The sequence below is a fragment of the Xiphias gladius genome, chromosome 11, assembly GCF_016859285.1.
Source record: "Xiphias gladius isolate SHS-SW01 ecotype Sanya breed wild chromosome 11, ASM1685928v1, whole genome shotgun sequence".
In the NCBI taxonomy this organism is placed as follows: domain Eukaryota; kingdom Metazoa; phylum Chordata; class Actinopteri; order Istiophoriformes; family Xiphiidae; genus Xiphias; species Xiphias gladius.
Genome location: NC_053410.1, coordinates 755,774 through 781,938, shown reverse-complemented (window position 1 = coordinate 781,938; position 26,165 = coordinate 755,774). Strand labels below are relative to the sequence as shown.

General features: G+C 45.8%; 2 protein-coding genes across 5 annotated transcripts; one reads left to right on the top strand and one right to left on the bottom strand.

Moving 5' to 3' along the window:
- Positions 1-35: 35 nt before the first annotated feature.
- Positions 36-3,095, bottom strand: gins1 (GINS complex subunit 1 (Psf1 homolog)). Its single transcript, XM_040138845.1, has 7 exons — positions 2,989-3,095; positions 2,412-2,476; positions 1,525-1,623; positions 1,316-1,406; positions 836-952; positions 675-749; positions 36-210 (listed from the first exon to the last, which is right to left on the bottom strand). The coding sequence occupies exons 1-7, from the start codon at positions 3,061-3,063 to the stop codon at positions 142-144; spliced, it is 591 nt and encodes a 196-aa protein (XP_039994779.1). The 5' UTR covers positions 3,064-3,095; the 3' UTR covers positions 36-141.
- abhd12 (abhydrolase domain containing 12, lysophospholipase) lies at positions 1,381-26,111 on the top strand. 4 transcript variants are annotated; one of them, XM_040138841.1, is made up of 14 exons: positions 1,382-1,505; positions 4,943-5,117; positions 16,073-16,194; positions 18,440-18,545; positions 20,690-20,809; positions 20,895-20,925; positions 21,740-21,785; positions 21,943-22,072; positions 22,207-22,244; positions 22,815-22,894; positions 22,978-23,060; positions 24,207-24,285; positions 24,444-24,571; positions 25,597-26,111. In XM_040138841.1, exons 1-14 carry the CDS (start codon positions 1,490-1,492, stop codon positions 25,631-25,633), a joined length of 1,191 nt encoding a protein of 396 aa, XP_039994775.1. In that variant the 5' UTR covers positions 1,382-1,489; the 3' UTR covers positions 25,634-26,111. The 4 variants fall into 4 exon arrangements, with proteins under 4 accessions (XP_039994778.1, XP_039994775.1, XP_039994776.1 ...); XM_040138842.1 differs by lacking the exon at positions 1,382-1,505 and adding an exon at positions 3,236-3,346; XM_040138843.1 differs by lacking the exon at positions 1,382-1,505 and adding an exon at positions 3,674-3,697.
- The last annotated feature ends 54 nt before the right edge of the window (positions 26,112-26,165 follow it).

The following is a 26,165-nucleotide window of genomic DNA, read 5'->3' as shown; positions in this document are numbered from 1 at the left end:
CTTGCTCCGGACTGAAACACGCCAAAACATTTAGAGCAAAGAATGTTTTATTTCTCATCAGAAAATAATCCTCAGGCGGGTGTACACGGTCAGTCCCGGGGCGGGGGTCCCTGGGGCTCGTCGCTCGGTCCCCCTCTCGCCTCAGGACACGACGTGCTCCAGGACGCCCTGACGAATCAGCTGCTCACATTTCCACCGCGGCAGGAAGTGCTGAGGACAGAGAGACGGACGTTGACGTGAGGACTTCCCGTGTCTGAGAACCCCCCCAGACCTGGAGACTGGGGGGTATCATCATGTCTCTCTCTGAACTGCCAGGCCTCATGCTGTAACAGGCTTTAACGTTATTTCCTATTTTTTTCTACCGGTTATTTGATCGTTTCTAATCCCTCCACAATGAAATCGAGACCATTTCAGACAGAACTGCTGCCAAAGGGGCTTCAACAAAGACCTGGATTAAGGGTCGGGATCCTTCAGTAGAGGAGAGAATTCAGTTTCGGGTTATTGAGTATAGATCGATATCTGTTCTAAATGAAACCTACAACGGAACAACGCGAAGGCGTCTGAAAACTTCCTGAAGCTGCTGTGGTGATGAAATAAAGTGACTATACTTGTGTGCGTGCGAGGAGAACCTGGACGTCAGTGTTTAGACTGGATGCCACGGTTCCTGTTCTGACCTGACTGTTCTTCTTCAGCAGGATCACCGTCCCGTCGTCGATCTCGAACTCTCCGTGGTCCTTTAAACACCTCACCTGGAAAACACACACACGCCGCGGTGTCAGCATCGTGAGGTCAGAGCGCAGCCGGAGGTCAGAGGTCGAACAGCCGGGAGCCTCACCTCGATGTAAAGACTCTTGGGAGGCTTCATGTCCTGAGTGATGTCCAGACCTTCGCCTCCGCCCAGAGAACGCATGAAGGAGGCCAGAGACTTTTTATACTGACCGAACCACTGCAGCTGAGACAGAAAACACGCAGTCGCCGTCAGGGTCGTTTAACACGGGGACAAACACACCTGAACTCAGAATGCACAGGACGGAACAAGCGTCCGGGGGTTCGGCTTCGCTCGGGGGAAGGAAAAAAGAATTTAACAAAACTCCGGCTGAACCGCGGGAGTCTGATCAAAAACACAGAAATTAAAACACAGTATTTTAGCTCAGTAAACAGCAGTTTCAGTGTGAGACACTTCCACACAGTCGCTGCTCTGGAAGACAGATTAAAAGATGATTGATGAGTTTAGCCCTACTCCACCGGATCCTACGTTTCCCACAATGCAGCCGGGCTATTTTCTCCTAGAAATCGTTCATCTGTCTCCACTCACCTCCTCCGCACACATGTGGAAGCGGACGTTGGCGGGCAGCACGCTGCCGTACTCCCACCGCAGAGCTCGGATCCTCAGCAGACGGTCGTACCTGAAAGGACGGAGACATCGGGCGTGAGCGCGTCCACGTTACGGTGGCTCCGCTTAAAACGGCGGCCGACCGCCGGCTAGAGGATGTACAGGTGTGAGGGTGCGTGTCACGTGGTTACAGGTAAGCGACGAGGCAGCGCTGGTTCCTCAGCAGGCAGCAGTGGCGCAGCTTGATGGAGGGAATCAGCTCGGCCCGACCCTCCGACTTCGCCTCGTTACTGAAACACGCAGAGAAAGGCGATGGGTCTTGGGGGGACGCTGTGGGGGTCGGTCGGTCTCATGTCCACTAAGGGAGGCCTCGCATTTGTCCCTGAAGCTCGGTGAGGTTTGGTATTAAACAGAGAAAAACGGAAAATCCGCCCAATGGAGAAGCCGAAGTCGTTGAATATTTGGCCGTTTTTGCCTGATCAATAAAGAAAATAGCTGCAAATTATGTTTTGGTTGATCGACTGATCGATCAATCGGCTTGTTTCGGCTCCAATTCTGCTCATAAACGAATCATTCAAGTAACAAACTAGTCCTGGTCCTGGTCCGGATTTTCTGTTTCCCCCGTGTTCTCTCCGTGTCGGTCGAATAAAACCAGACCGGATCTACAGACGTCACCTGCGGCTCTAATTCACTACAATGGGCGTTTCACACTGTTTGCTGATATTTTCTATAGCAACAATTAATCGGGAAAATAATGTGCAGATTAATTAACGGTGCCAATCGTTACTGTCAGTCAGAAACTAATGAACACGCAACAAACCCAACGGAGGGAGGAGTAAAACCTGTTAAAGGAGAAGATTGACAGAACCATGCGGATCAGACAGATGGGAGCTGGTCCTCCTCCTGTATCCCCCCGAACCCCCGTGAAAATACTGCGACGAGTGAATAAAACCTTTGGACGGAACCGAACCCGGAAAACCCCGATCACCTCCTCACCACGTTTAAAACTGAAATGAGGACAGAAAAACTGTCCGCACAACTCCGGACCCACACGAAGTAACACAGTAAAAGGTCTCACACGTCGCTCTGGTTCTGGTCGTACAGGGCCTCCATCTCCTGCAGAACCTGCCGCAGTCCATCCTCCTGAGGACGAGACAGAAACCACCGTTACTCAACCGAACTCCAGTCGGAGCTCACGCGTGTGGGACTGCGGCGTCCTCCGCGTCGGCCGGCCAACGATCTCCATTCAAAACTCCGCCGATCTCATGTTCGCTGATGAGCGGTAGAACCGGTACGTCCTGCCCCAGGACGCGACGCCTCGATGCTAACGGGGGCGGCAGGTGGATGATTCGGCGCAAGCAGTAGACGTTACCCCGCCAAGAGGCACTGATGTTGGCGAATAGAAAGTCTCTTGTAAGGTGCGTGCTGCGGATCACCGAAATGAACGTGGTCCGTTTTACCGTAGTAACGGTCGCTTGGTGTGTGAGGTTGGAGCCGAAATGTAAGACACTTCCCCGGCGTTCGAGAATCTGTCGGTACGATTAACAAGAGGTGTCGATTTCTGTAAATAAGCAACTGAATTTAAAAGTGCACGATTTTTGAATGGAGATCGCCGGTTCTGAACTACAGAGACTGGAGGAACGGGGGTTACTCACGTTGAAAGCGGGCAGTTGCCCGTCCCTCATCCGATGAAGTTCTCTTATCAACTCGATGGCTTTCTCGCAAAACATCCCGGGGCCGTAAAACGCAAACACGCCCCGTGGAAAACAAGAAGTCGAGTCTTTATTCCGCCGTAAACACCTCGGAGTCTTTCGGAGGACGACGACAGACCGGTTTCGCGGCAAAACCGGAGCTCGATGTTGTGAACACGTGACGGGATGACGGGACGACGGGACGCTCCGGCTGCCGCCGAGGGACAAACCAGCGAAACGAGCTGTCGACGCCGAACAACTTCTGCCCCTTAAATGAACCAAGTCATGTTGTGAAGCCGCTTTATCCTCCGCAGACCGAGAGGTGAGGACGTGTGTTTTGAATATGCTGATAACTACAAACGGAAATGAGCCGTTTATCGCTGGGAAATCGTTTGTTAGCCCGCGGTGTGAAATCCGTTCAGCTAAAAACAAACCCGTCTCACGGCTTCAAGTGGCGCCGGAGAGTCACCAGAGGCCGACACGGGCTCCGGTACCGGCTCTGCTGTTATGAAAGTGTCCGAAACAGCGGGACGTTGTGGTTCGTTTCCGTCGCCTCTCGGTGAAGCTCGTTAGCTTTGCTGCTAGCTCCGTCGATCCATTTAATGCTGCGTTCGAGTTCCACAGGAAAGACCAGCTCCACCAAGAAAACGAGGCTCTCCTCAGGTTTGAGATGGTAAACGTTCACTTCTGGGACGGTTGGATTTGGATTTCAGCAGGAGAACTTGCTTTAGTCAAGTGTTATCAGCTAAATTTACATAAAGTATTAAATGTAAAAGTACTTGTTTGGCAGAAAAGTGACTGATATATAATAATAAATTATAATATCATCACTGAGTCACGAAGGCTTCAACAGCACTTTACTGTTGGAGCTGCTCCAGGTGGAGCTGCTTTTAGCTACGTCATAGACAGGGAGAGAGTTTAGTCCACTGGTTCCCAACCTGGGGTCGGGCCCCCCCAGAAGGTCACCAGGTGAACCTGGGGGGTCGTCAGATGATTCATGGGAAAGAAGAAGAAACACAGTTCTGATGAACTTTTCTGTAAAAATATTGAATAAATTAAAATGTTTGGCCCTCAAACGGTTACTATGTCGTTGTTACTATGTGTACTCTCTTTTTCATAAGTTGATATACTTTTACTTTACTTGAGTATCACCCTTAAATGCTACTTTATACCTTACACTGTAAAAATAGTGAGAGTCTTGCTTTCAAATTGTTACTTAAGTATAGAAGTATTATCAGCAAAATGTACCTAAAGTATTAGACAGTAATTGAAGTGAAACCATGTGCAGTGTGTTTCCCACAGGCGGCATGTGACCGGTGTGCGTGCAGAGACTCAAGCAGCTTTAGGGGGAGAGTGTATCCCAGGTTATTTTCTGTAGCTACAATTTACTATGTCCCCTAAACGCGTCGCAAGCAGACCACTGACTATAACCGAAACATAAATGTAAAACATCGTGACAGTACAAGTGTGTTGGACAGAACCGTGGTCACGCGTTTTTTCAGGGCTGTAACCGGGATTTTCTAAATACTGAATCCAATCATTAATTTTGGAAGACTGGGATTTAGCTATGTTTTTGTTTTTTTAATTTTCATAAGCCAGTTTTGTTTTGATTGTCATTGCTCCGACGCTCCCCAGAAGCCGTGGACGCAACACAGGGAGACCGCGTGACTGTGCTCCTGCCCTGTGATTGGCTGCGGCAGCTCGCTGCGGATCAGCTGCGCTCCGCTGGTCTCAGTGCGGAGCGCCGAGCAGCTGGAGGCACAGCCGGGACCGAGCTCCGTCCTCACCGGCTCTCAACGCTCCGTTACCTGGCAGGATAAGGGCCTCGTCCCCGCTGACAGGCCCGCAGTGACGGCCTGTCATTCAGTCGCTTTTCTATCGTTAATGCTTTTTTTTTTTTTTTTTTTAACGTTTTCAGTGATGCGAAAGCGGAATAACTCTCTGACTGTGGAGCCTGACAGCGGGACCACCGGCATTTTGCTGGACAGCGACCCGGACCTGAAGCAGCGTCCCGGCAGGGGAGCAGTGGGGCCCGCAGCCGGCGGTCCGCAGGGGCCGGCAGAGCAGCCCAGAATGGGGAAACCGTTCAGGAGGTAAGACCGGGAACCAGGACTGACTGACTGACTGACTTTTTTTTTTTAACCTTTTTATTGACATGAAGTAAGAACTAAATGATGAAAGCATCATACTCCAGTGTGACAACAGGACAGGAAACAGCAGTTTAGACAAAAATGAAAATCAGCTGCTGATTTTAAGTCGAATAGTTTGAACAGATTCTGTGTTGGAAGAAGAGGAATTCAGCTTCTTCACAAAAACAGTAAACAGCATTTTAAATCGATTTCTAGTGTGTGTTTATTGCTGTTTAGCTGGTTTTAATTCAAGACTCATGCATTAGTTCTATAAATGTAAAATAAATAAATAAAAGTAATAATTAAGCGAATTTAAGAAAACAAAATAATGAAAATATCATTAAAAGGAATAAATAATAAAAGTATAATATTACAAAACAATAATTAATATAATATGTTAAATGAAATGGAAATCATATTATAAATTCATTTAAAATTTAAAAAAATAAATCCAATGGGAGTTAGCACACGTATAGTAACATTAAAAATTAAGTAGAGTAAGATAAGAATCTATTGAGAAGCAAGTAAAATGGAAGAAATAATAAAAGGACATTAATAAATTCTTTGCACTGATATTGGATATAATTTGATATCAACACGCTTAATATTTTCTCAGTAAATGGCTCCAAAACAACCTGATAGAAGGTTTGTGAAAAGGAAAAGAACATCTGAAACTTTTTTTTTTTAACATACGGTATATTGATGTACATGAAACAAGCAGAGCAGACCAGTCTGTCAGGCTGTGGTCTGATGTGACTCGTGTTGACTGGTGTGACTGGTTTCACCGAGACCGACGGGCTGGTCAGACCGGAAGCTGCGGATCGGTTTGAACGGAGGAGTCTACTGTCGACATTACACGTTTTACTGCGCTACATTTATCTGACAGCTGCAGTTACATTACACAACAAGTACACAACAGTCAATACTGGTTCAGCAATTAACAGGAAGTTAATCTGCAACTATTGTTTAATAATTTAGTCATTCTGACGACATTTCTGGATTTTTACAAACCAAGCATTTAATTAATTATTGGAGAAAATCATTGGCACATTGATCCTAAATATTATGATCCTAAATATTTGCATGTAAAATTAGCTCCACCTCAACCAGCTGAACATTAAAATGCTGTTTACACATTAATGAGCGGAACAGTCGCAGGGGACATTTTCCTGCAGTGAGTACTTGTACTTTTAAGTACATTTTCCTGTTTATACTCACGTACTTTTACTTAAGTAACACTTTAAATGCAGGACTTTTGCCTGTAATGGAGTAGTTTTACTCTGTGGTATTAGTACTTAACTGAAGTACAGGATCTGAATACTTCCTCCACCACTGCTGAAACGATAGTCGATTGGATGTTGCTCATTTCAGATGAGATTTGCTGTTTTTCTTTGTTGTATGTGACATTAAACTGATTTTTTTTTTTTTCCCTTCTTTTTATTTTGGTCTTTCGCTCGGACAAAACGCGACTTTTCAAGACGCCGCCTTGGCCTTTAGGACGTTCATCTATTTTCTGACGTTTAAGAGACCAAACAATCATCAAGACCGAGACCGGCAGATTAATCAATAATAGAAATAATCGTTAGTTGCAGCCCCAACAGCGCGGATCCTACAGAGGCCGTGAAGACAGCACCACAGGTCAAATGATCAGCAGGAAGTCAACAAACATCATCCATCAGACTCTGCTGCGCCACGTTCTGCCTCAGCTTTGACCCACATTACTCGCCGTAGTTTCGTGTCAGCAGTTGTACAGTGCGGTAGGAAACGAGATGGAGACCTTAGCGCCTTCACGTCTAAATAATCCGCTGTGCGTCCTGTCAGGTTAACTCTTCTTCTTCGGTCTAATCCTCATTAGAGTGTCTCTGCAGATTACACGCCGAGGAGGTCGACCTGAACACCCCCCTCAACCTGCTGATAGAGGACACCGCGGTTCACTGCGCACTGTAAAAACGCCAACTTTTATTCTTTGGCAGGAATTATACCCGCAGGTTGTCGGGCCTTAGCAGCTGAAATTCCCAGCCTCCAAAGTAAAAAGTGAAGCTGTGCCAACAAATGAAGCCGCTCCCTCATTTCTCCGAAAGTGACTGAATCTTAATCTGCGATCGGTCGAGAAAGTTCTGCCGACTTGAGTTCGTTAGTTGTTTAATGCAGGAAAACCAATTGTGACATTTAACAATAAGATATATTAAATCCACTTTTCTTGTATTATTGACTCTGTGTAATTAGGTCCATTTGTCCGTTTCAGTTCTAAATTGTTTTATCATTTTCAGAACTTAAAACCATGAGCTCAGGAGGCTCAGTGTCCAGTGGATTTTTAACTGAACTCATCAAATTAAGTTACTTTGAGTTGTTGTTTTCACATTCACATGTACTTCCCAGCATGCTTTGCATCAAGCTCAAAATTCCCCAGAAATCCTTTTTTTCTTTTTCCTGATATTGATAAAAATTGCATGATGGAGGTCGCTATGTGTCTTTTTATACAAGTGTCTCAGAGCAGTTACACGGTCTGAAGACAGGTCTGCACTCCAGACACTTAGTTGAGTAATAGTGGTCAAACGGAGGAACAGCAACCGTAGAGCAAAAGCCGCCATGAGTGGTGAAGCCTGACGCAATTAAATGAATCAGGCCACAGTGCTTCACGTTCCACATGGTGCAGTGTGGCCACATATATTTGCTGACAGCAGCCACAGTGGTGATGATCGTGATGAAGGCTGCAGCTCCTCCTCCTCCTCACTCTGACCGGGATCCCATCAGGGATCAAATGCATAAAACAGGCTAAGCATCCGAATTTTAAGCAACTTCCTTGATCAATAGTTGGTTAATCGTTAACAGTTTATGAAATCCAGTGGTCTTTTTCCACAATAGAACTGGTTTTTAACCACTGACGTGACCTGTTACCAACTAAATCACGGTAAATTAGGAATTTAAAGAAGGGATTAATTAAACACCACGTTACCTGACTTATAAATGAAACGACTCAAGATAACGACTTAATTTAAAACCGCCTGTCGCTGGTCAACGACTGGTCAGACAGAACCCAGCGTATTAAACAGCAGACTGACATACAAGCGTCCAGGCTTCATTGAAGAGCATCCATTAGATCAGACTGGACCCGGTGGACATACAGTATCCAACAGAACCAAGTCCGGTCCAGTTCTCCTTCATCAAAAGGTCTGGAGCCTTCAACAGGAAATAACCATGAAACAGTTTCCCCAGTCTTCCCACAGCAGACCCTGCTTTTACTGGTTCTATACGTGATAATACAAAAACCGTATCTACTTGCTGAGACTGACCTGTGCGTCATTGGCTGTAATTAACGTATGTACAGCAGGTGGAAACACCTGCTCAGGTGGGACAGACGCCTCAGCTAGCTGAACCGAACAGACGAGACATGGTTTATACATCTGGCCCCTGGTTGCTTTTATGTCTGATGTCCAGGTCTCTGATGTTGAATTATCTGAGTTAAAGGTTCCTGCTGCAGCAGAAGAACTGCCAGCACTACTGTAATCCAGGATAATACTGGGACTCTTGATGGAGAAGAAATAACGGCAAGATTTAGATGTTAACTCTTTACATTTTTAAATTCACAGTCTCACAACTTTACCAGTAACTCAGATATCTAGAAAAACAGTATTAAATACTGGACAGTCTAAAAATAAAAATAAAAAAGTGATTTATTCTGCGTAAAGCTGCTAAAACAACAGAAGGTTCCTTTAAAAATGCTGCAGTCAGTCGGTCTCGGCGCTGTGTCGATGTAAAGTGTTTTGACCCCGTTTAAAGAGAGGTGAACTCTAAAATTAGATCCCCATCATGTGAAGAAATAACTGACAGGGCAAAGAGAGGAGGAGGAGCTCCGAGTCCAGCTTGCTCTCAGTTGGGCTTTTTTGGTTCTGTTCAGTCCCATTTTCAGGGTCAGATCTTGAACATTTGTGACCAAGCGTCTGTGCTGACAGGAAGCCACCTCTCCGGGCGTGTCCGTACGACTCGGGTCACGGGTTTGATTCCTCACTTCTTTCAAACGGAAGATTGAAAGAAGAAGTCAGCTCTCTGTTTGACGGAGTCAGCGTCTCAGACCTCAGATGACTTCGAGTAAACTCACTTATCCCCCGACTCACCAAAAATCGGAACCTTCTGACCTCTGACCTCATTCTCACTGAAGAACTTTAGTGGTAGGAGAGACCTGAGCCTTTGTCCATGCCCTCTCCGAGAGACGATGTGCAGTCAAGCTGTGCTGTTCTGACGTTAGAGTGTAGATGTTGGGAAACTCCCAGGCTTCAGATGCTGAACATTAACCACAACATCCCGGGCCTTGAATCTGGCTGGGGACCTTTTCGCATCTCTCTCGTCCCTGATTTCCCGTCATCACTCCACGATCACCATCTGAAAATGGCAGAAAAGAAGAAGAAAAAAGACGCATTGAGATCCGTTCGCTCGGACCACTTTGGGAGGTGGTCTGAGCCGCATATGGCCACGATCGTTTGGCAGTGTGTACGTAAATGTGTCCTGGACCACATTGAAGGACCGCCTGCTCAAATGACGTCCTCTGCCTAAGCAGATACACAAACTCATTGGCAAATAAATACAAGTCGTAAGCTGGCTTTGTCCGCGACGTCTGAAAATGTGAGAAAACCCACAGAGAGATTTTGCGAGAGCGTCAGATGTTGGGTGATTTGGTTTGTCTGGAACGAGCCAAGGAATTAACCCGGTTCGTATCGTTTTGATGTCTTCTTCTGCTTTTAATTTGCGGCAGACAGGACACAGGGAATGCTGCCTCCTGTTGGTTGATGATGTTTGTGTTTATTGGCATATAGAGCGGGGAGGTGAGCTCCGGTCGCAGGCGGTCAGTCGAGACGCCTGTGGAGACGCCTTCTAATGCCAGGTGTGAGCTGACGTCCTTGGAGCTGTCCGCCTGTGATCGGATCACCCGAGAGGCCTGTTACTACCAGGTCCGAACTGGGCCACGGCGTTGGTGCAGAGGAGTGTTGATCAAATGCGGAACTGAGACATTTATCGTAACATGATGATTATGGAGACAGTTTTGTTTCCCCCCATGATGACTGGCTTTTCATTCCTCCTTCCAGTCTGCATTCAGGACAACTATAAAGACTTTTGATACTATAAATACTATAAACATGTCGTTCAGATTCGCTCTGATAGAACATTTACTGCCGTTTGATCATCGTTGTGACTTGGGCTTAACAGTGAATCGCTTTTATATTGAAAGAGGGGATGAGCGGTTGAAAGGAGGCAGTTTGCTGTGATTTGAATCATAAGGGTCATTATTTTAATAATTATAACGTCATTATTAACAGCAAAGAGGAATTCAGAGGTTTGAAGTTTGTGTTTTTGCTATTTTAATAGGATGTCTGTTTAATATCATTTATACAGATGTGAAAATTCATTTATAGACGAGGGAATTGTCAGAAAAGTGGAAATTAGATTTTTTCCTCGAAACGTTCAGCCCTAGTTATGACTCGGCATCTTGTCATTATGAGAAATCTATCTTACAGTTATGAGATCTTCTCGCCATAACTTTGAGATCTGAATCTTGTCACTGTAACCAGGTTACCGCAGCGGATGTCAACGGTTTCTCAGATTTCCTGCTGTAAAGACTAGTATCACCATTGGTCTCTGGTTGTTTTCTCTGCTCTTTGGAGACAGATGCGACCGAGTTGTTGTACTACTGAGGTGAACGTTCAGGTTTCTGTGTTTGTCTGCGGAGGTGAACAGGATGCACCGTCATCCCCTGAGTCTATAATGGAAGGAACGGTTTTTGGCTGCAGCCCCAATAAGTGTCCCGCACTCAGACGAAGTGTTTACAGGCCCCATCATTTATTTTCACTGGAGGTGACGGATTGATGGAGAAGAAACCCTCCGGGAGATTCCTGCCGCTGTCCTCAGTCCTGTCGGAAAATAAAAACAGACAAGACGCCTCACAGTTTCAATCCCACCACCGTTTTCATCAGTGTATCATCGACATTTGAAATCCTGTCAAATGCCGATGCTGTTAGAATCTTTATGCATCTGAAGCTAAGATAGAGCTTAACCTGTTAGCAGACACCCCCATGTTTGGGCACAGGTCTGAAAATAACATCCCCAAACTAAAAAGGTCCTTCTGATTACAAGCGTAACCCTGGTCTCCTTTGAAAGGAAACTCATTAAATCTTACAACCAAAAAGTCGGAATGAGCAGAAGAGAGTTTAATACAAGTGAATCTAGGAAACGGATCCTAAAATGCTTTGCCCAGATAGAATCAGGAGACTTGGAGCTTTCTAGAAATGTAGAATTAGTCCAGGTTGTGTGAAGACTGAGGTCGGTACAGATCAAAACACACCTGAAGTAGGACTACCCAGGCCCAGGAGTCCGCTTCATGTCAGTATTTATGATGGTTTTATGGCAGCTGTACGCCCCCGTCTGACCAAACTCTAGCCCTGATCCAGGACTGTGTTTTTTACATGTCACGGATGCATCGACACAGTTCTGCTGTTAAACTTAAGGGAAGAACGTCGAACATACAAACTGAGCAGATGGTGGAAATCTCCTTTGTGACCTGCGAGAACCATGTTCACTATCTTAGTTTAGTACGTTAGCACGCTAACATTAGCGAGTCAGCAGTAAACGCAGAGTCCAGCTGAGGCCGATGGGAACGTGATTAGTTCTGCAGGTATCTGCTCATAAACCCGGACAAATTCAGATGTTGACCCGATGGTGGCGCTGGATGGGAAGTCAGAGGACCAGCAGAGTTGTCGCGGTTCATCCTGAGGGGAACGTGAACGTCTGAACCACATTTCATCACCGTCCATCCAACAGATGTTGAGACGATTCAGTCTGAACCAAATAGTCTTGGCATCGCTGAAGGGTTTTCACTGAGTTTTATTAGTCCCTGGATTAGGGAAACACCTAGAACTGCAACAATTGACAGAAAACTAAGCGCAACGATTTTTTTTTTCTCTTTTTTCTTAAAGCAGAAATGGAAAACTTCACTGGTCCCAGCTTTGTAGGTGTCTTTATATTTTCTTGCTCCTCCATGATAGTAAATGGAATCTCTTTGGGTTTGGACTTTTTGTCAGACCAGTCAAGACAATTGAAGACGTCACCTTGGACTTGTCCTTGTGGTAGACATTTTCCGCAGCTTGCTGACATCTCACAGATCAAACGACGAATCGGTAATTGAGAAATTAATCAGTAGAATAATTGAAAATGAAAATAATTTATAGCTGCAGCCTTTAAGGAGCCGCTAGTCCAGCTTGTTAGAAAGCATTACAAGCACTGGCCCTGCAGCTTCAGTCCTACACGCTCGGCACTGTTTCTTGTGACACACACACACACCTCGCTGTGGTGGGTTCACCTCTGTGTGATCTTGAGGTTGCAGCACGCAGTGTGACACCAGCTAAAAATACTGCAGGCTCTCTGCCAGCTGCTCCTGCTGCAGAGCTTCCTGCAGCTGAACGCATGGAGACATAAAACTGACCGGCTCAAGAAAGCTGTAGTAACACACACACACACACACACACACGCACACAGAATTTCTTCATGTCATGCGAGGAACTGAAAGAACAGCTTGATCTGAGTGTAAAGGAGGTTTCTGGAGGTATTAACAGCTGAGGAGCAGTGTGGGGTTTGAGGAAGAGGACATGGTAACATTTCACTACATCAGATAAGGAACATTTAGAGAAACTGGCTCTTTGTGTGCATCCGGGGGCGTAGAGCAAAGATCTGGGCCTCGTTCACGTGCAGTCTCAGTGGGCTCCCCTTGCCCGTTTAATAATCCATCGCCATGCCCGTGTGAATAACTAACGCGTACGCCGGTGCATCGGTAGCAGTTATCACGGCAATCGGTGTGTACAGTCTAAAACCTCAGCATATTTCAGCTTCTTTTCTCTCAGGCATCTTAAAATGCTAATGATTCAAATGTTATCGTACAATACTCACGTACGACGAATCACAGTGTGAACGGCTGAACTTAGTTTGCACTTTCCGTGCTCGACGTGTCCGAGCTCCTCGGTGGCGTGAGAAGATGACGGAGCTGCACCTGATTCGCTCTCTGCGGCTGTTTTTCCAAAGCGAATTCGACAGCGAGATTACTGCTATAATGTTCTCTATCGTAAACTAACTGAAAATGTCTCAGCCGCTTTCCCTTGCTAGTTTCTCCTCTCTTTTGTTGACACCCCTGCACGTGTCCCTCTGAACTTGACTTTTTCTAATGTGAGTAAATGGACATTTTGAAAGGCAGCGTTGTGAGTCCTTGGCAGGAAGAACATTTTTAGAAACAGAGTGATATTCGTCAAGGAGGAAATACAGAGATCGCAAGCGGTTTCGTGTCGAATATCTGATCGAGGTTCAGCTCAGAATGTCAAACCAGTTTGTAGATGTCGGTCCTCTGCGTCCATGTCAGCACCAGCACTAAAGCCAGATCAACAGCTCCTTTTTATCAGCAGCAGCTTTTTAACAGTTTGACGTCGACAGACCCTGTTTTACACAGAATGAAGTCTTTTCCTTACAGTTACCGACTGACCTGCAGCTCCAGGTTCTCTGCTCTACCGTCGGTCTCAGTATTTTGCTTTGAAAACTCCAGAACAGAACAGATATCGGCCAGCCAGGCTTTTAAAGGACCCTCACTTCATGTTCCTCCTCCCCCCTGAACCAGCAGATAAGACTGAAGGCTGCCGCTATCAGCCAGGCAGATCCCTCCGGTCCCAGGACAACCTTCTTTAACGCTGACGCCAGGGAACGGTTTCCAGCTGATCTGTGCTTTGCACCAAATCTGTCCTGTTTTACAAATAAACTGAAAGCAGTTTCGTTTTGTTTAGCTTCTAATTGTGTGTGTGTGTGTGTGTGTGTGTGTCAGCCTGTGTCTATGTCCGAACCTAATCTTTACTTGTCGTCAGCCTGTGAATCGCTGTGCATTGTTCCTGCTCCTCACATGAACCTGAGCCGCCTCGGCGGTAGAATCGGTGCGATTGGTTTTTACCGCGTCTTACTGCGACTGTCACTTTTACTCTGAGCTCAGACAAACAAACGGTGACGTCCGAGGCCGAAAGTGACACAGACTAACTGGACAAATGACAAACCTCAGCACGAATAAGGTCGAGAGAGGATGCACTTTACACTTAGATTACCTCACTGATGACCCACGGTTTTCAGTTTCCGACTCAGACATTTTCCTCTACCACGGTTAGAGCATGGAGGTTTGTTGTTGACCCTGGGAACAAATATCTGGAGTCAAATATTCAAACTCAAGGTTCGCTTACTTCGCTTTTTTTCCCCAGGAGCTTTTGACTGTGTGTCACATTTTCATTATCAGTTGATCTGCTGATTATGTTCTTAGTGAATTGATTAATCTTTGGACCAATGAAATGTCAGAATGCCACATCACGGTTTCAAATGACCGTCCAACCAACAGCCCGAAACCCCAAGAATATTAGGTTCACTGTTGTATAACACAATGTAAAGCATCTAAGTCTCACGTTTTGACGGTAAATATTTGGTGTTTTTGCTTTTGAAAATGACCGGAATGATTATTTGATTATCGAAACAGTTGCCTTGATTTCCTTTTGATGAACTGACCCACTGATAAACTAATCATTGCAGTATTAGACAGAAAATTACGAATAACTGTCGTGTTGATTGGCTGTCAGTCCTTTCTTCAGTAAATACAAAACTAACCAAAAACATCCCTGCGCCTCATTTTCTCTGTTTCTTATCTTTTAAAACATAATTTAACTTTATTTTTACATTACATTATTATTTTAATAAGTAAAACTGGAGATTTGACATAATTTATTTGACGATTAAAAAATGATTAGTGGCCCTAGTTGAGGTATAAACCTGATGCGTACTCTCTGTATATTCTAACAACTGCCTTCATCCACTTTATTCTATTATTACAAGGTCAATAATAATAATAGTGGAAAAACTAAAAGTAACACGTGTAGGAGATCTGAACCTAAAACTGACGCTTTGCTTTGAACATGATCAGCATTCAGGAGTCAGTGATTTATTTTTAAATCAAACATGCAAAAAGACATTGTATTAATATGTTTAATGGTCTCGAATGTGGAGACATTTTCAGACTGAAGGTCCTGCAGACGCGGCAGACTGTCTCTGCTTAGATGAATAATTGAAGTTCACAGACCTGCCGGATCCTGTAACAGCAGTGCCATTAGAGTGAATACTCAGCTTACACACACACACACACACACACACACACACACACACTGAGTGGGCTCAGATTGCACCCTTTATATTTTAACCTGTCGGGACTGAGAGGGCTCAGTGAACCTGCAGCAGATAATTAAAGAGATTAAAGATTAAAGCTGCAGCCGCATGAACCTGCAGGGTTTTTTTTAAATTTCGTCTAATGTTTGTGTCGTTGGCCTTGTCATTCTTTTTTCTGTTGTTTAAGTTCTGCACAGTCCAGATCCAGTTCTGGGAATTGGAAATGGACATTATAGTAAAATCTGATCAGCTGAGTGATGTTGCAGCTTGGTAGGGGACTGTACCCACATTTTTTGTGCCTGGTATCCTACCTGAGAACATACCAGACAATAATTGAGGCTATTTGTTCAGGATTTTACTTTTGAGAGCTAAAAGAAATGATCAGAGTCTCCGGGTAAACGCTGCAGCTTCCAAATATTGTGCAAGTGAGAGAGAGGATTGAATTCGTTTATGTCATGGAGAAGATTTCAGCAAAGCTTGATCTGAAGTCAGAACCATGTATTTAAGAGTCACAGACCCTCTGTCTTTTGTTCTTACCACTTGTCGTCGTTCGACTTTGAATACACTTCAATTTATTTCTTCCCGCCCGAAGGACCAACTCCTCGTGTTTGTCGTTCTTCTGTCATATGTTGAGCTGAGGCCGGCGGTCGGTCGGTGGCTGTGATCCGGCAGCGATGTGGATCTGTTGTGTGTCTCCTCAGGTTGGGTCTGGTGGGGAAGCTGAAGAGGACCATGATGTGGCTGCTCGTCGTCTACGTCTCCGTTCCCTTCATCATCAAACTCTGTCCGTCCATCCAGGCCAAGCTCGTCTTCCTCAACTTTGGTGAGCGTTTGGAAGATTTTCCTCCTACAGTTGGATGGATTCTCATTTATTTCAGTTTAGACATTCATAAATAAGACATCAACAGTTTTCCCGTGTCCAGTGCTTCAGTTCGTGACACGATGCAGCAGAGAGATTATAAACCCTGGGTGTCGTTAAAATCGCGGCCCTTTTTCTCGCTGCTGTCCTCAGGAAAAATTTTACACATTTCACATATTTTGTCCAAGGAATGGCAAGTTTGAATAAAAAGAGCAAAAAGAGTAAAATAAAAAAAGAAGGTAAGAATAAGCTAAACATGGAATAAAACAGATCAAATGAAAACTACACTACAGTTACAGTGCATGAGTAAATAGTCCCAAATTTAACTTGACCCATTGTCTGAGATCTAATGATATAGAATAATAAGCCTGTTTCTTCTTCTTTTTTTCCATCAGACATTTTCTTACTGAGGTGTCTGTGTCTAATGTGTCTGGGTGTTCAGGTCATCATGAGCGGGACTGGTTCATGCCAATGTTGCGTTTTTATACCATTTTTGCACCAACGTGACGAAGTACCATGATCCACCTAAAACAGACACCGTGTCATCCTTGACACACCTGGGCCCTTAAATATTGAGTATCAGCCGACACGGAGTCCGATCTGATTCTTCTATTGATCTGAATGGTGATTAAATGTGTATCTGACTCGTTGAAATAACACCTGTACACAATAAATCTGACGGGATGCTTGATCCAAATGCTGAACTTCATGAACCTTCAGCAAATTCACTAATTCACTAAAGTCCATCAAATATTTGACATTTGTACTTAAAAAGTGCAAATGCAGAAAATTAATCTGCGACAGTTGCAGATTAATTTTCTGTTCATTTTCTTTTTGCAGCTCTAATTTTAATTTGAAAGATTTTTGTCCTGCAAAATACAAGACGACTAAAACATGATTGAAACATCATTCATAGCACTTCATGCACATGACGACTAAACAAGAATATTATAGAAAATAGACCTGAGTTACCTGCAAGGCTTTCATTCAAACATAGAAGTTTTCTCTTACAGATGTGGACTGGGGGCAGGGACATCCAGTCCAATTATCAGTTTCAGTTTCAGAAAACTCGCCCACTGATTAATCGATACGCAGCTGTCCGCTAGTGTTGGCCACCTGGACAAAGTCATGATAGTAGCTTTATTTACCGAGCACCTTTCAAAACCCAGTTACAGAGTGCTTTAGAGAGAGTTGAGGGATTTAGAGGAGGACACTGAGTCCGTTGCACAGCTGGGGCCCGGTCTCCCTTAGTGACCCGGCGCGGGTGTTTGGGACTGTCGGTAGGGTCCCGCTGGAGGATCTCAGGCGGCGATCGGGATCCCGGGGAGTTCACAGATCACAGATAGAAGGTGGAGGAGATAAAAGCAGGGGCGACCTTCTCTAGAGCTGCAGATGACGGGAGGGACCTGATCCTGGCTCAGTGTCTCAGTGGGACAAAGCAGGATTTCACCACGTCACCTGACAACTCAGTCGAAAACAGGTCGTAGGTCAGAGGCCTCTTCGTTCACGGGATTAGATAAGACGGACGAGACCAGCCTTTGTTAATGCTGCTAGTGCTGGGGGGGTGTTGATTAATGATTACTTCTGAAAGTCAGTTTGTTCCAGCTGTTCTTTCACTGTCTCACAACAATCAGTATTCCATATTTCAATCAATAATCAATATTTCAGCTCATGTTCAGGTCGTCAGCGTTAATTAGGCTTCATTCATCTTAAAGTTGGTTCATTTAGTAGCTGCCATGAAAAACTGTACGATTTCTGGATCCTGGTCCAACAACAGCTGATCACACACCTGAACTCAACCTTTATTTACAACTTTAGTTACAGACAAGTGAACGAGGATGAACTCGAAAGGACTCAGATGTGATCAATCAAACCCCAAAACTAAATGACAGAGATGAAGTTACTAGTTTTTACTCTGCAGCCAATGAAACTGGGAGAGATCAATCAAGAAAATCACAATCAGTTAAACATTTGATCACCCACAGTCCCAGTGATCACTGGGATAACTGGGATCACTGGGATCACTGGGTTGTGTTTCTTCTGCTCTCGGGAGAAACCCGATACCTGTCTGAGAGGACAGGAAGTGAGTGGGGAGGCATGGGTGATTGACAGCAGGTGTAACAGGAGATGACAGAAGTGTGTCAGTGCTTCAGTCAGCAGCAGTCATGTGACCTGTCAGTGACCTCTGACCTCTCGCCCCTCCCTCCAGTGAGAATGCCGTACTTCATCGACCTGAAGCAACCCCTGGACCAGGGTTTGAACCACACACACAACTTCTACCTGGAGCCTGAAGCTGGACTCAAGATCGGAGTCTGGTAACACACACACACACACACACACACACACACACACACACACACGGCTATGACTACACAGACAGGTTCAGGTGTCCTGTGGGCGGAGCCTGTAAAGCAGACGAGTGTCCTGGTTTTGGGACATGATGTTTCCATGAACTGTGTAAACGATGACAGCAGCATCCAGGTGATTATCACAGGTGTGTCTGATTCTTCAGCGCTGCAGCCACACATGTCTGGACCATCAGAGACTTGGTCGCATGGTCGGACTGGGTTTAAATTTCTTTGTCATTCTTTGTTCATTTCAACAGACATTGCAGATTTTACATTCAAAACATCAACTCATGAAATATGGAATATTGTGACTTATGAAACGACTTAAAATGAGCTCCTCCACCACCAGCTGCATCAAAAGGATGCTTTCATATCAATGCATCAGTAATAATAATGATGATAATGATCCAAAAATAAGCTCAGAAACGTTTTTTAAAAGTCAAAAACCTTTTCTGAAATGTTTATGAATTCAGGAACTGATTTAGTGATCAAAAAAACAAGTTTAGATGCTCAGAAATGAGGACGTTTCAAGGAAGTGACTTCTCCACCTTTTTTTATGAGCTCAGGGTCTTTTTAGTAACTCGGGACTAGTTTTCAAAACATTTCCTACTGCTGCTGTTTGTGCATCACCTGTGATGTTTACAGACACAAACCTGCAGTCTGACGTTCCTGGAACTGTTCCGTTCTTTGGACTGTGGCCATCAGACCATCAGATACTGCTTATCTAACATGTACAACATCAAGGAGAGTTCCTTCTCCGCTTTACTGTGAAAACCACGTTACAGCTGCTGTCAGCTAAATGCGGCCGTTCTTGACGGTACCGTGGAAACCGCCGCCCGCGCGGTAAAGTGCATTATGACCCTGATCAGCACCTAGGATCAGTTGCGGGTATCGTGAATGGCCGAATCGGTTTATAAAGGGCTCTGTGCTGCGCGACGTGACTGTTGTTGGATGGTCGATCGAACTGCTTCCGTCCCAGTGGTGTCACCAACACACGTAATCATGTACAAACAGGACGGTTTGATGTCTCCAATGACCTGGGCCTCGTCCTGGACACGAGGATGACCGACTTATCCGGATCATAATGTCGACGTTTTTTTTTTTTTTGTGGTTCTTCGAAGTTGCTTTAAAATTGATCTGGAGCTGTCGTCATAGCAACGAGCCCTTAAACCCCAACCTGCAAAAGTGCGGATTAGTGACAGTCGGCTGGATCAGGGCCGAGACACTTTACTTAAAGATTCTGACTGTTAAAAGAACAAATGGAACCAGAACACGACACTTAATTTGACATTAAAACCGGAATTCGTCATTTGAACATTAAAACCTATGAAATAAATGACTGCAGGACTCAGTGATGCAGTTAAAGCGGCTTTCTGAGAGATTTTAGGGAGGATTCGTCGTCGCAGCAGGTTTATGCTGACGACTGAAGAGTCTCTGCATCAGGGAGCAAGCTCCACCCTCGGTGACCAACATCGCTGTGGTCTGAACACATTCACTGGGGATTCCTGATTAAACCCCGATCGAAGCCTGGAAGCAGTGGACACACCGTGGAGCTCGGTATACGTCCAAAGAACACAACCATTAATCTATTGCCCCAGTGCATGCTGGGAGGCTTCCCAAAACACCTGCCTCACGTCCCAGCGGTCACATGATCAGCCGATCAGACCGACACTGATCACGGTTTAAATTCTCTTTATTTAAAGCTGGAGATAACTTCATCCAGGATTAACAAATCCAACCTCAAACCGTGAGAATTAACTGGATTATTTTATCCTGATCACATCATGTTGGTCTGAATTAGTTAAACCACGTCTGAAGAACCGGGCTCCGTTGTGTAACATCTCCAACACCCCTGACGTGGTTCTTCTGGATGAAGGCCCACGACAGGCCTCCGTGGCTATTTCTGATGAACTGATCCAGGACCAGAGCCAGTCCGTGGGTTACGATCGGCAGGTTTACCGAAGAGAAGAGCGGCCGGTGAAACTCAGGTCCATCTCCGCCTGGCCGTGTGGAGCGGGCAGCGTCGAAGTGTGTCCCAGACCACATGAGACCTCTAAATATGTGAGTCCTGGGGATTGTGCGTAAAGTGTGTTTGTGTCTGTGTGTTTCAGGCACACAGTTCCCGCTCAGATGTGGAGAGAAGCTCAGGGGAAAGAGGGCGACTGGTACGTCTCCGCCTTTAGCTCCACCCACCCCGTCATCCTCTATCTCCATGGAAACGCAGGGACCAGGTGACCCTCGTACACACATACACCTGCATCAGTGGGTGTCATGTATGACCTTTGACCTTTCTGTTGTTGTGGTGTTTGTCTGCAGAGGAGGAGACCACCGAGTTCAGCTGTACAAGGTAAACACACACACACACACACAGTTCTTATTGTCTGATTTATTGATAAGCTTATTAGTTATTTATTTTTTCCCTGTTTCTCACACTGGCACTTTCCTCGTCAGCCAGTTGAAACTTTGGCTTAATTTTGGAAACGTTTTCTCTGTAGTCTGACATCATATCACACTTGTCCGGTGTTCGATTAGCTTTGGAAAATCTGAAGCTGAATTCTCAGACCCTTCATCCGGTTCCTTGTCGAAGCCCCTTTGGCAGCAGTTGCAGCTTCCAGTCTTCTGGGTTTAGTCTCTAGAAGCTTCTCTCGCCTGGACAGTTGGACATTTGGACAGTTTATCCCGTTGTACCTGGCAGATCCTCTCAGACTCTGTCAGACTGGACGTGAAGCGTCTGTCGACCGCCACCTTCAGGTCTCTCCGCAGATGTTGTCGGGGGTTTACGTCTGGTCTCGGCCGGGCCGCTCAGGGACAGTCAGAGACCGGTCCTGAGCCCGGTCCAGCGTTGTCCTGGCCCAACGCTTCGGTGATTGCGGTGCTGCGAGGTGAAGCGTCGCCCCAGTCTCCGGTCTCGTGGACCCTGGAGCAGGTTTTCTTCGAGGACCTCTCCGTTCTTGGCTCCTGCCGGTCCCTGCTGCCAGACCGTTTCCCGTTTTAGTGACCATCTTATCTTTGTGTTTATCCCACTAACCTCTATTATCTAAGGTGATGCCTCGTAGCTTTGCTTCTTCCACCGGATCAATTAACACGTCATTAACATGGATTGGTTTTAAATTTAGACGGAGGTCAGGTGACTGAACTCGTCTCTGCCTGTCTTCCTTCAGGTCCTCAGTTCTTTAGGCTACCATGTAGTCACATTTGATTACAGAGGTGAGAAACACTGACTCATCAATACATTTAAGTCACAAAGCTGCTGACTTTAGTCCTGACAGCTTAGCGACCCGCGTGTGTGTGTGTGTGTGTGTGTGTGTGTGTGTGTGTGTGTGTGTGTGTGTGTGTGTGTGTGTGTGTGTGTGTGTGTGTGCAGGCTGGGGGGATTCAGACGGGTCTCCATCGGAGGGGGGGATGACATCAGATGCTCTTTTCATCTACAACTGGCTGAAACAGCGGCTGGATAAAACGGCACTTTATATCTGGGGACACTCTCTGGGGACAGGGTAACACACACACACACACACACACACACACACACACGTGTACAGTAAATACACCTGCACATAAACACAATCGACTCAGTTCAGTACCAAGGAAGTTGTGATTCAATCTGATTTGTTTATTGTTTGTTTTGCAGAGTTGCCACCAACCTGGTCAGACAGCTGTGTGACAGAGGTTCATCTCACACACACACACACACACACACACACACACACACACACACACACACAGCTGCAGCATCAATTAGATATAAATTCATCCGTCTTGTTGTGTATTTATGCTTCAAAACCTTTTAGTGGTGGACGTATTGGCATCACTGTAAATTCTCATAGAGTCCAGGGCCTTTCTTTAGCTCAGCGGCAGAGAGAACCAGGCCTTTATCTGATGTCCCCCGTTAAGACCAACCCAAACCTTCCTCCGTGTTTAGCTGCCAACGTCCATTTCCACAGCAGAGACCACTTCAGCACAGCGAGAGTCCGGTCGGGTGTCCCTCCTCCCCTGTACGCTGGTGAACTACCCGGAACGAGACTCCGCATTTTCGCCAGATTTTCCCTCACAAGTCTTCCAGGCTTCCCCGTATAGGTCGGCTTTCGATTGGATTTTCAGCCCCCGGCCTTTTTTCGAGACTCGGTTGTATGAGAATTCACAGGGACTCAAACATCCAGTAACAGTCGGGCTTTAATTTCCCCCGACGGTATGAAATCCCGCCAAGGCCCCGTTGATATTCACGCTTTTTGTTTTCAGGCAGTCCTCCCGACGCCCTGATCTTAGAGTCTCCATTCACCAACATCAGAGAGGAGGCCAAGAGCCACCCCTTCTCCATGGTAACACAAACAAACACACTCGCGCACTGCTGACGGGCGTAAGGGCTGCAGGTGTGTATTTGATTTGTGTGTGTGTTTCTCAGGTGTACAGATACCTGCCCGGCTTTGATTGGTTCTTCCTGGACGCCATCACAGCCAACAACATCCGCTTCGCCAGCGACGAAAAGTAGGTCCACTCTAGCCTCAGCAGCGGCGACCTTTGACCTTTTGAGCTTTAGTTCAGGCGAGCGTCACGGTTAAATATTTCCAGATCCTGAAGCTGGACCACACCAGCTCTTGTTAAGGAGCCTCCCTGGGAACTGCTGGACTTTTTAAAATAGACCGAGGTCGGGAATCTTTTCAGATCCGTTTTGTTTTTTCCAGGAACTTTTTCAGAAGCATAAAATGTTTAATAAAGGTCAAGAACGTTTAACTTGAACATTTTTCCCCAGACTTTCTTCATGAATCTTTTTTCTAGAACTGTCTCTTGAACGATTCTTGGTACCTGTTTATCTGTTTAGCGAATCAGGAACTTTTTAGGTTTTTCAGGATCTTAGGAAATACTTCTCAAAGTCAGGATTTTTTTTCAGAAACTCCGAAACTTTTTCAGGAACTGAGCAACGTTTTGAAACCCAGAGCCCTGTTTTGTAGCTTACGTAGAAAGAGGAACTTTTTAGTCCGTTTTCATGAACTTTTGCAGCATCTCATTAATTTTTCTCAGGATCTTGCTTTCTGTTGTTGGAGCCCATGAGCACTGGAGCTTTTTTTTAAACACGTCTTCAAGCAACACCAACCAGAGTTCTCCAGCCGGGGGTAAATAAATGAATTCTGCCGCGGTTCGGAGCTCAGACTCAGTCAGACCTGGTCTGAGCTGCTGCAGGTTTTGATCCAGTCGAGTCTTAGTGAACAGTTACTTGGCTCTCCAGAGACTCCGTACCAACAGCTGACTAACAGACCCGGAGCTGCTCAGACTGAGGACAAAGTCCACAGCAGGGTGATGAGAGAAGCTTTTACACCTTATTACAGCTGGTGACCTCTGACCCCGCAGGCTTTTTCACTCCCAGATACTTAACAGCAAATCATCAGTAGCCGGGATACCAACATACGATGATAAAAACACAAATGGCTGGTGAAAGTTTATTAGAATGAAAAAACCGCAGCTTTCTTGGAGCAGCACCTAGTGGACATTACAGGAACTGCAGCTTCGAGGAGGCTGCTGATTGGCCGCTTCACTTCGGCGTGTACAAATTCCTCCGTTAATAGTTCCAGTGCCGCTAGTGTTGATTTGCGCTGTGACACGAACTCCGTGACGTGACACTCTGTCTCTCCTCAGTGTGAATCACATCTCCTGTCCGGTGTTGATCCTCCACGCTGAGGACGACAGCGTGGTTCCTTTCCATCTGGGCAAGAAGGTACGAAGAACTGTCCTCTAAGAGTAATTAAATAAAAATGTCTTTGAGCTCTTGATGCATTCAAATACCCCACACTGTGTGTGCAGAATTATGTTGTGTGGAGTTCACACTTCACCCCAAAAGAACTAAACCCAACCCTCCTCCTCCTCCTCCTGCAGCTGTACAACATGGCCTCCCAGTCAAAGAGCCTCAGCGGTCACAAAGTTCAGTTCGTTCCCTTTCCCTCCTCTCTGGCCTACAAGCACAAGTTCATCTACAGGAGCCCGGAGCTGCCGAACATCCTCAGGTACGGCAGCAACGAACCGGGACCGCGGGAAACTCTGACTTGGGGAATAAATGCAAAACGATACCAGAGTAAAACTCAGTCCCACATTGTGTCTCGTGGATTTGAGACGGAACCCGGACGTAGTCACTGATTGGTTGAATGGTAAAAGTTCATTACAAGAAGAATGAAACGGATGCCAGGCCACAATCTCAACAACTACAAGGTGGAGAAAAAACGACGTAGATCAGGCGTAAAGCAACTAGAGACTACAGCTGCAGAGAAACGAGCCTTTCTGAATGTTGGGGAGGGTCGGGGCAAATGCGCAGCAAAAAGCAAAGTCCGACACACCAGCACCGTCAGATCTCCAGAGAAGCAGCCGTGGCGATGGCTGAAACCTTTACACAGGCCCAAAGACAGGAAAACTGATCAGGGCTGCAGCTTTATCTTTTCGAGCAGTTGTTTAGTCCATAAAACGTCCGAGCTGAAGGTGACGTCTTCAAATTACTAAACATATTTAAGTTAGTGATGTAAAATGTGTTTTTGATCAGAGAGTAAATCATGAATAACATTTGACGTGTGTAGTTTCTTTACAGCAGACAAGCTGCTGGGGTGGATCTCCCTGAGTTTGTATTAAGAGCAACAGCACTGATGAGTAGCTCAGGGAGAGGTCTGAGGTTTTGTGGATCCAGGACTCTGATGTTTAGTATAGGGACCGAAACGGGGAGTCGGACTCTGGAAACAGTTAACACAAGAGCTGCATGAAAACCCCGTATATTTTACGGTCCAACAGAACAGGGTTAAACCAAACTGTAACTTTAACACTGGACAGCTTCCTACGTTTCGGACTCTCCGGTCATTCAGAGGTCGGCGCCGTCCAGTTTCCCTGCCGTTAAACTCAACGCACGAATTCGCCCCCGTGAACAAACCCACTGAGACGATTCATCGTTTGAAACGTCGGTGCGACCGTGGTGGTTCTCTCTTTTGGTTTGTTTGCTTGGACACCTGAAGGTGACACTAACGTCCCTGCTCTGTTGTTGTCGTTTCAGCGATTTCCTCGGCACAGCTCATCCCATCGCACAGTGAGGAGAAACAGACGGACAGTTCAGCCTGAACACACACACACACACACACACAGTTTGTTTTCGGTGCATGAACTGAACACATGCACGTCATTCCTTTTCCGTTAGCATTCCTCACACACCAACACAGCACACAGGGTTCCGGCGATTGGGCCAGACCACGGCGGAGTGTTTTTACGTACTGCAGAGCGACGATGACGATCAACCCAAACTGGACGACGAACGGAGAGATGTGAAGTGAAAAATCTCGGTTTATCTTTTTAATATTTTAATCATCGCAGCCCGACACACACGGAGCTTGATTCTTTACGATCTGCGTGATTTCTTTTGTTTCTGTTGTCAGTCTTTAATTTTTGGGTCCGTCTGATCACGTTTGACTCTTCTGTCTGGAGGTTTCAGCGTCCAGTTTGTTTTTAAGAAACGTCTTCTCTGTTTGAAGGCCTGTTATGACTTGAATTGTGAATTAAATATTTCTTGTTTTATGTCGCTGTCGTTGTGGATTTTTTTGGGTGGTTTCAGCATCTATGAGAGCAAGT